The following is a 14,008-nucleotide window of genomic DNA, read 5'->3' on the forward strand; positions in this document are numbered from 1 at the left end:
AGACTACGGGACAGCGTTAGTGGTTAAAGACACCGAGGTCCGACTGCAATGTGCGGTGCGGTAGGGTATCCAGCAAGGAGCCAGGAAAAAAAGGGGGCTAGTTTTTGGGATCTCTTATAGAATCGTATCAGATTCTCCTAGGCAGGTTATGTCCTTGGCAACTTCGGAAGCTATTGGTATGGCCTGCAGCGGTTGTGTTACAGATTTGACTGTCCATAGGTTCACTTCAGATGTCGGCGCTGAAAGCTCAGGCAATCTGCACTGGTAGCTGTTGCGGTGGAGGGCCACACAGAGGAAGCAACGCAAGGAATCCGCTTACCAGTGGCGTCGGCCAGGTGGGTAAAGTATGTGCAGGGCTGGCGCCGGGGGTCGGCGCAGGATCATGATGATGAAGGAGGCCCCGTAGAGTGCCCAAGAGTGGGGTGATTGGATTTCCCCCAGAGTAGTTTGACTTCTGCCCGGAGAAGAAGAAGAGGTTGTGCTCACAGTGCTATCCAAGGTTCATAGAGGTATCACCGGCAGCAGTTATATTACTGTTCCACCCTCCCTCGGGCATGTTCCAGTGTTAGGTGTACCCAGTGCAATTTTTCTGTCGCTGCGGTAGTGGCAGCGGGGGGGCCACTCCGGAGGGGGCTACCCGCGAGCCTGACCGCCCGCAGCGGCGTCCAGGGGCCAATCGCGTGGCACCCGGTTGTAAGGGTGAAGTTAGGCCAGTACTCAGGGTTAGGCCCAGCCCGCAATCGCCACACCAAGTGTTAGAGCAGGGGTGGGCAACGTACAGCAGGGAGCCGGCGTATTGACACCAGGGGAGACCATCCACCAATGCAATGGATGATAGAGGGGAGGGGAAGACTCCCTTAAGGTCAACAAGATGCGGGACAGTGGAGCGCAGCAGTTGTTCCCCGTGGAATGCAGGGGCACCAGTGTCCTCAGACGCCCAAAACCAGCCAATCACCGAGCCTGGGGGGGGGGGGCTCAAGGATGAGGGGGCCACCAGGGCCTCAGCGGCAGGCAGAGCGCAGTGCAGGCGCAACCTGCCGGGGCCCCCGCCCGGCGATCCCTACCGTGTCGTCTGTCCCCCAAGGAGCCGGGCTGCAGGCGGAGGGGAGCAGGGGGGCCCCAGCGGCCAGCACCCCGGGTCGGATTCCTCTGCGTTCAGGAGTCCTCCAGTGGCACCACGGTCCAGCGGGGGATCCGCAATGATCGGTTTCACATTCCGGGCCAGTAGGGGAGGCCCCCGCAAATTAAGGGCCGAGTTACAGTGCAGCCCTGGCCTCCAGTCAGACAGGGCAGCAGGGGAACAGAGTGTCCCGGGCTGCAGCACGGCCCACGGGCGCGCACATGGGGCAGAGGCACCCCTCCCCCTCGCAGGCCTGCAGCGCCGCAGCAAACAGTTGGTGAGCAGGCCGCAGGCGCCAGAGCCACCAAGCGGGGCGAGTCAGATGTTCACAGCGGTGGTTCTTGCCTCGGCTGCCGCTCCGCCGCCAGTGAGTTCCAGGTTCTGTAAGCCGGTGGGTATATGGTGTGGGGGTCCCTGCAAAAGTCACAGCAAGGTGATGAGGATTCACTGCATGTATCAGGTTATTTTTGTAAATAGGATTCTCCCCGTCCGGAGCGCGGCACTCAGGCTGCCATCTTCGTTCAGCGCAACAGCGCCCCCCCCATGCGTGACCTTTTTAAAGCATTATTTGTGCCAAGTCTTGGTATAGCGCAACCTTGTCTCCATTGATTCTCATATGTCCTACTTGGCGTGCTTTTCGCAGAATTAATTATTTCTGATTGTACGATGTCAATGCCACTAGCACATCTCTTGGGGGGTTGGGGGGGGGGTGCTCCCGGCTCACCTGTCCTCCATGGTCCTACTCGATGTATCCTATCCATTTGGATTTGTTCCTCCTTGTCCACTGCTAGAATGTCTGCAAATAATTGTTGCGACATCTCGTTCAGATCTCTGTCCTCTACTGCTTCTGAGAGGTTTTTAATTCATATGTGGGCCCGCCTTGAGCGATTTTCTACGTCCTCACACTGAATTTCAAGGTTTTGTGCTAGTCGTGGCAAGTGGTATACTATTTCGTCATTTTTCTATGTGTCTTCTTCCATTTTTGGACAATTTTTTTCTAGAGTATCCGTTCTCTCTTCTAGCTTGGCCATTTCTGTTCCTGCAGTGACGGTTTCATTTTGACTTTCAGCATGTCGAACTGTGATTGGAAGAATGACATGAATTGGCTGTAGAATTCTTTGAACCAGCCATGCATGTCCTCCTTGCTTGCCATTGTTCCTTCTTCTTTGCTTACTATTGAGGGCTGGTTTTGGTTTGTGTCACCTTTCTTGGAAGCTGTAGTGTTGCCGGTCGACCACAGTTGTCGTATGCTTGGGTCTAGTCTTCGCTGGGGGACTTTGTTGTGTTGCTGGAGCCGCCTTTTTTCAACTGTTTGACATATATGGGTGCTACTGGGGGCTCTTACGATATGCCCCTGGTGACCTTCTACTAGTGTGCCCTTTTCTTGTGTGTCTGCTGCTTTCCGACCCTTCTCCTTGTTGGGCGAGGGCCCTCTTTTGCTTTATATATAAAACGGTGCTCGTCAACGGTGGGATTTGCTGTTCCCAGGCTCACTCTGAACTTATTTCCGATGTGTTCCACCACTCTGCTGGTGCTCCCTCTTTCCTTGCTTGAGGTCCTTGCCCCCTATTAATTTCCTCTGCTTGCGTCTCCTGCTTCGCCTTGTTTTATGGGGGCTGCTCTGCCTGCTCCTCCTCATATTGTCCCCTTGCTCTCCTGTGTTTGGAGGGCTATTTCCTGAGCGTGGGGTCGGTTGTAAGTCCTTCACTCCCACTCATCGGTGCTCAGGTCGCGGTTCACTGCTTCCGCTCCTCCTTGCTTTACGATACCCTTTGCTGTAAGGGCTGATGGGCCTGGTTCGCCCCTATCCTTTATTTCCCTTCTGATATCCCTTCCTGGTCCACTTGGATTAGGGGTCGCTGCCAACTGCTCCTTATTTTTCAACCAGGCCTCTCGTGCTTGCACTTTTTCTTTTGTCTTCCCAGTTATATTTATGCCTTTATTGTCCCCCAGTCTGCTGCCCCCCAACCCCCTCTTACCCAGGTTTCTCACTGTTTTTTGTTTTTCTTTGGGCCACCCAATGTCTCCCCCTTGCTCAGCTGTGCTTCCCCCTCTCCTCCACTTTCTTACTGGCTATCTCCATTGTTTTCTGCCATCTCATGCCCTTCTCTGTGTTCTTCGTGCGTCTTGTGTGTGGGGGGGGATCTGCTACTTCTGTACGTCTTCCTGAGCAGCGCTCCATGTGCTCCGCGGCTCTGGTCCTCCCGGGGATTCTCCTCTGGCACTACCCGCTCCATCTGCAATCCCTTGCCTTCCTTCAGGGGAGATGGGGCCAGGGGGACTTTCTTCCTCCACTCTTCCGTCTCTCAGATTCCTCTGGCGCACAGCTGCTTCGATACTCTTCCTGCTCCGATGGGGGCTGGCCAGGCTGTCTTCTCACCTCGCCCTCTGCTGGTCCTGGACTCGTCCTCCTCTCTGCTCTACTTCCTTGATGCACGGCGTGAGGTTCCTTCTTCGCTGAACGTCTCCACTCGGCCCGGTTCTCTCTGTGTCTGCGTCGCTCAGTGGGTTGCCTCCCGCTCTGTGATTGTGTTGGCCTCTTCCTCCGGTGGGTGTTCCAATTCCTGCAGTGGTTATGTTGGAGGTAGTGTAGAAGCCTCCAAGTTGCTTCTTTGTATTTCTTTCTGTTGCAGTCCGGTGGGGAGAGACACACATACGCACATCCTCCTCCGTCGACCACCATCTTGGAATCCAAAGGCCTAGTTTTTAAAACACAGCAGCAATGTAAAACACCCAGATTCAACTTTCCTGAATTGTCCCAGCAGGTTGTCAGCTGCATGCTTTCTGCTTTCTGCTTCCACTGCAGACATCGGCCGACACCATCTGGAGCTGCCACACTAGAGCGGTCCTTAGCCTCTGGGTCCTTTGCCGAGGGGGCTGCAACAGGTAGCGGGCTGCCCTAAGGACAAGAAACAAAAAAGGGCCTAGTTCCCAATCAGGATCGGAAGATGGAGGAGGGGGGGGGGAGGGACAAGGGGAGGGGAAGGAGAAGAAAGTAAACGAGGCCGCAAGGCGGCTAAGAGTAAGACAACCAATAATACAATTTTACTTTAAGTCAGACCTTTGCAGTTTTCAATTAAATACAGATGGAGCTAAGCATGTACAAATATATACCCAGGCACTCACTAGCACAACGCTCGGGCAAAACTCACTGTGCGTTTCAGCAGCTGTTGGGGAAATTATTGATCAACTCACTCGGCCAGCAGTCTCTAATTTAGCCTATGAACGACCTCTAGTAACTCCATATCTCTCTGCTTCACTTCCATCTGCATGGATTTCTCCACTATTGCAGATACTGTGTCTTTCACTCCCGCTACCCATTATTCTTCCGCCATGACCTCTTGCTACCCATTAACTTCCTCCGTGACCTTGACATCCCTAGCAGGTGATCTCGATAAGCAAACTGCCACCAGGTTTGCTTCAGCCGGGATATACATAACAGATGCTGTACTCACGCATGGCGGCCAACCATCTGGCAATGCGAGATGCAGCTACACCTGACTCCCCTCAAAGAGAGTAGGTGTTGGAATGGATTGTGCTCACTCCCAATGAGAGAAGGAATTCCCCATATATAGGTTTTGAAATACTTGGATGCCCAATAATACGCCAGCGTCTCCTAAACGGTAGAATAATTTGCTTGACCCTTGTGCACTGGAGGCAAATGTAATGAGGACCTTCCCTAACTCTACCACTCGAATCAGAACCACTCCAAGGCCCTGAGGGCAAGTATCTATGATTAAAAATGTCTTGACTCTGTGTTCAAACCTGTAGGCAGTGGTCGTTTCAGTGCATAAGGAGGCGGATATGTCTTTTCACGCTGAAAGAGGTTGCACAAACGATGCTCCCTGTTTGAGTGATTCATGGAGAATAGCGGCATTACTGGAAAAATCCTTGATGAATTTGGAATAGTATCCAAACAAACCAAAGAAAGACCACGACTGAGCCTTATTGCTTGGTGGCTTAGATTTGAGGATAGCATCTACTAGTTCAGGATGCCTGCAGAACCCTTCCTTGTGTGACCCAGGTAGGAAAGCTGTCGTAACTTAATCTGGCATTTCTTTTTCAACGTTAAGCCAACCCCCTCTCATAACTTACACCTTGTTCAACACCTTGCACACCAAAGCTTCACGTTTCTCCTTTGTAGCAGCAGTTTGCAAAATATCATCCTGGAAACACTGCAAGCTGGGTACTCCTCCAAATATGTGCTCCATCACCTGCTGCAACAACTAGACACGAGTACAAACAGCGAGAAGGATATCCATCAAACGGAGTAATGAAAGACTGCAAACCAATTTGTTGGTATGTGAATGACGGATCAAGGGTGGTAAACCATCCTACTTTACCCATTGTTATCAACATCTCATTCACTTTAGGGAGAGGGTATCGATTTACTCATATATTTTTGCTGAGAGCATGCAAGTCCACACTCAAACCGGATGTTGTGTTATATTTGGAAACAGCCATTCACTGCTCTCAATAGGGTCAATAACCCTGAAACAGAATCTACTTCTGCACGTAGCCTCTCCCTGGCTCTCCAAGATGACTGCTCTCACCATGTATACCATGGCTGCCCTGGATTTCAATTTAATTTTGTGGCAGAACCACATTAACCTGACAATGTGTGAGGAGAAGACCTTGGGAAATTAATTTGGCACTTCTCCAGTAAAATCTGCCGGTACAGATTTGTACTGTGAATGAATTCCATACCAAACCTCCCTAATAGGCAGTCTTGTTCCTTCACTGCATAGATCCTGCCCTTAATGTGCCTGTTGCGATGGGCAATGAGTCCTCTATGTACCTATGCACCTCAGTTTCCCCATCTGCATATCTCTTGGGTCTTAGGTCACTGGCATGTAACGTGTGTAGTGTTCCCCACTATATCCTCTGTGACGAATCCCAGGGTATGGTCACTGCTCCCATGGGGGGAGCCCCTTCCCATGATGCCAGGGAGGTGAGGCCGCTACCCAATAGTCTCCTTGGGGGGTGGTACTCAGCAGGTGCCTCTCATGGGGAGGGAAACCCTCCATGGAACCAGTGACTATAGCCTTGGGAGAATGTGGCATTCACCCACTCCAACATCATCACTGTTGTCATTGCACCCCCACTCAACCCCCGCGAGTACCCCATATCTCTATGTATTTCAATAGAATAGAGGACTTCATTAATAATAATGAGACGAGCAAGAGTGAGGCTTACCCAGGTAAAACACAAATCCTCACTGAAACGAAGAAGATCGGGCAAGGAGACAAAAGCCCACTGTGGAACCAAGACACACGTTTCAGCTTACTAGAACCGTCCTCAATTATAAAAAGCGAGAAAGGACTGTATTCAGCATCAAGCCAGCCCTGGAGCAGCAACGAACAAGACGCTGGTTCCGTGGCGAGGGACCTGAAGGACAGAGGCAGAGAGGTTATCAAGGAGGGGAGAGTCTCTCTCCAGGAGGCCAGAGCAAAAAAAAGGGGCCTGGCCTGTGGTGCAGAAAAGTGAAATCCGACTGGCCAAAGAGAAGCGAGAAGGAGAAAGCGCGCAGCCCAGGACACAAGGAAGAGCCTATGGTGCGGAACAGCAAAGGACAGAACGACGAACGCTGCAGCAACATAGAACTGTCAGTCCACGCCCAGGACAGACTGCAGACCGCACAAACACTTCCCAAAGGTAGGGAAAGGTTTGGGCCGGTTGCTGGGGCACGCAGGAAGCTAACTGAATACAAAGGCACATTAATACATCTCTGGAAGCGAAAAGGGATAACGAAAGAGTTATACAGTTTGATACAAATTTTGTGAATAAACCTATGTGGAAGAGTACCCGGCAGGAGCATACACCAGGTTGGTTCAATTGGACATTAAGTGAAATAGGGACAGAGGTCCCACAGAAACAGAATACCGGGGTCTGAGGTCCATATGAAAATGGGGAAGTCCAGCTAGTGTACATCAGGGTCTGAGACCCACACAGAAGCGAGCAAAGCTCGCAAGAGAAGTCTACAGGGGTCAAGGACTCACTTATATAAGCATGAGGAAGAATATAAACAATGGGCTGGTGTCCAAATAAGGTCAGTGAAACCCCAAGATAATACAGAGGGGTCTGGAACCCAGAGAAAGGAGATACACACAACATACCTAATCAGGGAGACCCCAAAATAACCCAAATGAATCTGGGGCCAAAGCAAAAGAGGAAAAGAGATGCAAGAGACCAGAACAAAGGGTCAGCAAGCCTTTGCCAAAGAGATACTTTTTGGAACGGAACAGTGAAACATACAATCAAGTCTGGCAGAATAGTGCACCAGATTTGATGGTACATTGGTGATCTGGAGATATATGAAAGTTGCGTTTTGTGAAACAGGAAGTCCACAGTCAAGTCGGGCAGAATAGTGAACCAGACTTGACACTATTGGCAACTTGGAGAGGTTTTGAACATTGCGTTTTCGTGAACTGAAAGTATACGTTCAGGTCTGGCAGGATTGTGAACTAGAGCTGATACTATGTTTATGAGTTGAAGAGAAGACTGGAGAAGAAGCTCCACACTGATGCTTGGGAACTGTGTTTTGTATTTGTTTGAAGGGAACATTTTAGAAGGAATATTTAAGTTAAATAATCATTCCCAAGATTTCCTTATCATGAATTAAATCTTTAAGTCTACATCCAGAACGAGAGGAACCTCCTTCTGGATCAAGAAGAAACACAGTTTTCCTTAGTTAGTCTAGAGTGTAAGGGACGGAAATAAGTGTGGACACAGGATGGTGGACATTTTACATTTCTGGACATACTGATTAGAGTCTTTAGTATTTTTGTTTAGGTAGGGCAACCCCTCATAGGAATAGGGCAAGATAGGTTTTTACTTTTATTTTATAAATAAATGTCTTTGCCAACAAACATGCCACCACTGTGTCAGACTCATATTTCTGCACCCTTACACCTCTTCTACAATGCTTCAGGTATTAATGCTTACGGAGACCCCAAGTCTACCAGCATCTGTAGTACCACCACCATGGGAAGTTCACACTCTCGTTCATCACATCTATGTCAATTGGCTAAATTTTAACTAGTCAAAATTTTGCCAAACTTTTTCTCTGAATGTTTTACGCAAAATGCAGGGCGTGGCGGCCCCTGCAGCCCTACGCCCCACCATTCCATATGCCTAAACCCGACTCACCACGTACCTATTTGCGGTAAATCATAGATAAAAACAAAGTGGGACAGAAATACTTGCAGGAGATGGTAATCAACCAATACACACAAACCACAACATCCACATTATCCACGTATTTGACATGCACTAGTTTGTTACAGACTCATTACATACTTGCAAAGTGCCCCTTCCCTTAACATCTGCGGCATAATAAACTGAATTCAGGACACACTTCTGGCAAGGTGTCCTCAAACCCTCAACAGAAACACACACCACCGGCACTCTTTACAGATATGACCAACTGTAGCTTACTAGCAATGGGGGTTTCCCCTTTGTTAGTTGGACATATCGCCTCCCTCACCGCTGCTCATTCAGGGGTTGTCGAACTTGATCACGCACCACATGCATATTCTTCAACCCATGTTTGGCATTTACTTGTTTCAAGCGTTTAGATGTTAATTCCATGCCTCTTGCAATTGTTAAGGCTTCCTTCAATTGGAGGGACAGAAATTCAAAGTTACAAGCTACTACCCAGCCATTCAAAGGTTGATCACCACCTCAATTCTTTACATACACAGAGCACATCATTTTTTGCTCGCCAAGAGTTAAATATCACTAGCCAGTGGCTAGTGGGGAGTGCACATTTTGTACCTGCTTCAATTACTAGTTCTTGTCTTGCTGTGCTCAGGCTACAACAGTAATGTAGTTAAACAGCACATTTCACTTTGCAGCGACAAGCGATGGGAGATTAATATGGTCAGCTGCTCACTTAGCTGACGAAGCTGAAATGTCATCTTCACCTCTGAACAAAGGTGTATGATCATGTACTATTTATTTAATCACATGGATCAACCAACTGTCCCAATTCCCACACTTTGAATATGTAATATTAATCACCACCTATGATTGAATATATTGCACAGGTAAGAAAACCTTAAACAAATCACCCTCTACAGCTGCTTTATTCATAATAGCAGTAACCACCGATATTCTGTACACCACACACCAACAGGTTCCTTTGACCAATTATGGAAACACCACTTGAAAAACGGGTCCCTCTTATATTCTGTAAACATTGTGTATGCTGGTGTGTGCAGGAGTTTAAAAGGACTACTGACATGTCTCTCGACTCTCTACAGACTTGAAAGGATAACTATTATGTCTTTACCCGCAAGGCGCTGTTGTAAATGTGCGTGATGTAGCAGATGTTTGAAGAGCTAAAAGGCATTGAAATCCACAATGTTTCTTGTAGCATAAGTGGCAACAGGGGATTAGTCCATGCCGGTTCAGCCATAAATCAATTTACCGGGTTGAGTCTGGGGAAGAGCATCATCAACTGTGCTCTAGGAAATTAATTTGCCAAACACAAATTTTGACATCCACCATTGTTACTTTTTGTGAAGGATCAAATAGATTTAGATGAAATGCTTTTAGTTTCTTTTTTTTATAATCTAAATTTAAAAAGTTAAAATGTACAATGAGTTATTTGAATCTTTTGCTAGCCAACAGCAGGTGTTAACATTATATATATATATATATATATATATATATATATATATATATATATATATATATCGGTCGACATACTCTTATTGTAGCGTGCTTACGGATGAAAACATCCTGTTACAATACACAAATATAATAAACAAACTTGTGCATGAATAAAAGTCTAATCCTATATAAGCAATGTAGCAATAATATATCCAGAGACCATACTGGAATTCAGAATAAACTATCAAAGTTGGATATAGATCTTAATATCATGAGAAGAGATACACCATTTATATGATTGTACTATGTAAAAACAGGCAACACAGCAAGCCACTCGCAGTTTTCAGAAAACTATCTACATGGGATTGTACTAACTAGCCTTGAGAACGCCTTTTTGAAGGTGAAACACAAGCACCTGCAACAGTGTTGGCATGTATGAAATACCAAGTAATGAATTCTCAAGATACCATAATTAATATGTTAAATAAACTAGTGCAATCAAATACATAACACTAATTAGGAATCATTTTTTCCACGCAATAGTGCCAATAAACCTTTACTAGACAGTTACTCTCACATATGAATATTTGTGGAGGACCAGTTGGGCTGGGAAGCCAAAAGGTAGCTCATGCCAGGTGTTGGCTCTAAGATAACCAAGCTAGAAGTAGGCACTAAATAGCTCCCAGTAATTCCAAACCCTGTATTAATTCATGTGTGCATTGTGAAGCCTTGTCACATTTCCCCCACATGACGAACCACCTGGGATTTTGGAGTCATCTTAAAGAAAATGGACAAGCAATATTGGCTAAGTACTTTTCTATGTCACTAAGAGTCTTTTGCGATATTGTCACTACAAGTTAACAAGGAAGAAGCAACAAAACAAAAGTTTGAATGTTGTGTGCAGTCATTAAATCGAGACTTGAAGTAGAATGAAGTGCTTAGAACCAATCTAACAAAAATTTGAAAAAAACAGCTCAGCTATATTTTTTCCAAACAGTCTATGCACTAAAGCACAATCCTTCTATAACTAACTCATTAAATGCAAATTACGGTATCCTAAAGGCAAAGTACAAAAAGGCATAAAAACAATTCACGACTGCCATGAAATCCGGTTCTTCATACGATTACAATGTATCATTTCAGGCTCATAAATAGGGAAATGTCACTCACCAATTGTTAGTGGAAAGCAGACATTTTGTGAGCTCCTAAACGATAATATTGGTACCCATAGTACTATTAAAAGGACCTTTGAGCTCGGCTTAACATAAGGCTTTTTAGATGGTGCCAGCACTGGTCCAGTCCTTGCTTTCATACCTGTAATGTGTTGTAATCTCTGGTGAATGGGACCATCAGCTCCCAAAGTGAGGAAAAGATCACCATGGCTGTGAACTCCAGTTTGTAATTGGTTGCCATGTGCTCAAAAAGCATGGTGAGTCCGTGGGCTGCCAGATGCTTCCTCTGGTACTCCTCTGTGCCCTCAATTGACACAGGTCTTGTCATCGACAGGGAAACATCCATCACAACAACAGTAGGCATGGCTGGTATTCAGGCGGAGCAATGATAGGAGCTGCACAATAAAAAAAATATATATATAGAGCCCAGCTTTCTAGTTAAAAGCCACAGATAGTCTACTCCACAAAAGCCAGCATTCAAGCCCATCTTCTCTTACCTTCAGAGCATATAATCATCAGAATATATTATAGTTTGACACCACCAAGGAGGTCTGGGCTACAATGTACAGCTCTAAAACACATGTTCACTAGCATTAAAAACGTATCATAGGGCAGTCCGAATATAGTTGATGATTTGACCGGAATTGAAGGAAGGACATGGTTTCTGTTTTGAAGGCACTGAACTTTGAGGAAAAGTGCAACACGTTTTTAAGTTTGCAATTGAAAAAAGCAATTCACATAAGAGTATTTCATTGCTAAACCTCTAGTTTCGTTTTTCTTTTGATAAATCAAAATATTGTAAGCAAGATAATGTAATGACAATAACAGTCTCATAATGTGGTGAAATGCATGGATTACAAGGAAATGATACAGGTTTACATACTTAATCTAGCAAATGCCGAACACAAGTTGAAAAAGAGCTCTCATGAAAAATACTAAAACATCTATAGCATTCGATAGCAATAAAGGGTGTATTCGCTGGAGCTACACAAGTTGTGAAAAATACGGTTGTTACAAGGCAAGGAGGTATGGAGAGCAGAGTTAGAATGAAATGGAGAATAAGGCAGTTGGAAAGGGATAGAGAGAACAATAGAAAAGGTAGAAGAAAGGATATGCCATGAACAAAAAAAAGAAGGACAAACCTTAATTGTATGCAAGCTCAGAATAACATAGGTTAAATCTTAATTTATGAGCGTGTTAGATACCAGCAGTAAGGAGAGTACTGAATGGAAGCAGAGAGTAAGTCTAGGAAAGAGCAAGTGATAGGATTTTGTGCCAAGTCAGAAGGAGGACACAGACTCTCAGAAGACATGATATACTCTAGTTTATTAAAGTAAAGGTAGAAGGCCTAACTTTCCCTAGAACTATGGGTGGTCGCTGTCTATATTACAAACTAAAGTGCTCATTTGTTAGTTGTGAATGACCAAACAATCAAGGCCGCTGTCCAAACCGACTAACTCACCCTACCACTAAGAGAAAACTAACTTTGGTCAGGAGAATGACTCCCTTCTCCTGAGGGTACTGCTAGTACCAGTCTTTAATCCGCAAATAGTCTCTTGTGACTTCTTGTATTAATTTGTAATTGTAAATAATGCTCTTTCATTCAATTCGGTATTCAATATTAGCAGTTTATGCTTTTTCGCGCAAGTCGCCTTTCGCTCCTTCAATTAACTTCACCATTCCACTTGTAATGCCAACATTTATTCCCTCTTTGCGGTTTGAAAACTGTGTAGCCCGACCGGAGCAGCCCAGTCTTTGGGTAGCTTTCCCAGCACTCACCGGTTGGGAGAGTCTTCCTACAGTGGTTCTCTCTGGCACTGCTTCAGCTTCTGCGTGCCCCACTCGCGTAGGGATGGGAGTTTTGGTTGGCGTCTGTGAGCTCAGTGCCTCTGCGAGGCCGGGTCCAGCATTCTTGGCGTTTGTGCCTTGCTGCAGCTCCTTTGGCTCCCCCTCCTTTTGCTCCCCTTCAGACGGGAGGCTTCCTTCTTTAGAAGGGAGGCTTCCCTTAGTGTGAGGGATATCTGCAGGCGTCTCGTCTTGGATTCCACCACAGCTGCCTCTCTTACTCCTGCATGTCTTGGCCTTTTATACACGGACGTTCCTTCAATGGGCTGCAGGTGTATTCCATCAGTCAATCTTGACTGACTGATTAAGAGGCCATGTCTGACCTTCATACCTTTCATGATACGATATGATATGATATGTCATTTATAACGCGCCTGTACCCAAGTGTTTCTAGGCATCACAAGACAGGGAGGGAAAACATATGGAGGACAGAGCCTTGTATCATTTGGATCGTGCAAGTGCGACTATAGAAGTGCAAGGGGAAGGAGAAGGGGGGAAGTGCAAGGGAGAGGAAACAGAGGGTGGGAGGGTAGTGCGAACAGGGCAGTCTCTTCTTCGTCCCAGTACCAAAATGTTGAAAGTGAATGGTGTTCATTACTCTTAGTTGCTTCTTCCGCTTCTCAGTACCAGAGTGGGCAGTGTGTCTGAAGAGAGGAAAGAAGACATCCCACTCTCAATTCCAAAGGACCCTCCGCCCAGGTGATACCCCCCTCGCGTGATACCCCCTTCCCCTCGCTTCTCCAGGATCAGGATCCAAAAGCGATGCCCTTTCCCTGGCCACTTGCTTAGAGGATCCCAGGGAAGTAGGAGTGAGAATACCCTCAGAAGAAATACATCCGAGGGGCTGGTGGCAGTGACTACTTTTTCTCCCAATGTTGTGAGACTTACAATTCAGGCTGTATTTGCAGCTGCGGTAAGACACACACGAGACACCATTGATCCAAAATGGTCCCTGTCTTCTTTTTTCACCAGCTCACAATGGTTGGTTCTTTCTTAGTCCTTCTGCTGTGGTGGGTGGGGGGAGGTTCTGGTTGGTCTTCGCCGGGATCCCTTTGTGAGGCACACCTGAAAGCACCAGTGTGTCTGGGAGGACAGAAAGCTGGGAGCATCCAAAACTCCACAGGTCTTTGTCCTCCAGTGTGCCTACTTAGATCCAGTTCCCGAAAGGACAGCCACCACCCCAAGTTTGAATGATGGCACAAATGTTGAATGGCTGGGTTCCTGCATTAAAGGCTAGGATCTTGAGTCAACCACT

At 46.6% G+C, this 14,008-nt stretch overlaps 1 protein-coding gene across 2 annotated transcripts in view; it reads right to left on the minus strand.

Annotated features, from left to right (window-relative positions):
* The window catches only part of INTS14 (integrator complex subunit 14), a 385,834-nt gene that overhangs the window by 309,247 nt on the left and 62,579 nt on the right, over positions 1 to 14,008 (minus strand). For both annotated transcript variants that reach the window (XM_069624242.1, XM_069624243.1), the window contains exon 2: positions 11,051 to 11,303. In XM_069624242.1, coding sequence (XP_069480343.1) covers positions 11,051 to 11,272 — 222 coding nt within the window. In that variant the 5' untranslated portion in view covers positions 11,273 to 11,303. The remainder of the gene's footprint in view (positions 1 to 11,050; positions 11,304 to 14,008) is intronic.

Source organism: Ambystoma mexicanum, chromosome 11 (assembly GCF_040938575.1).
Source record: "Ambystoma mexicanum isolate Mex_15411 chromosome 11, UKY_AmexF1_1, whole genome shotgun sequence".
Lineage (NCBI taxonomy): Eukaryota > Metazoa > Chordata > Amphibia > Caudata > Ambystomatidae > Ambystoma > Ambystoma mexicanum.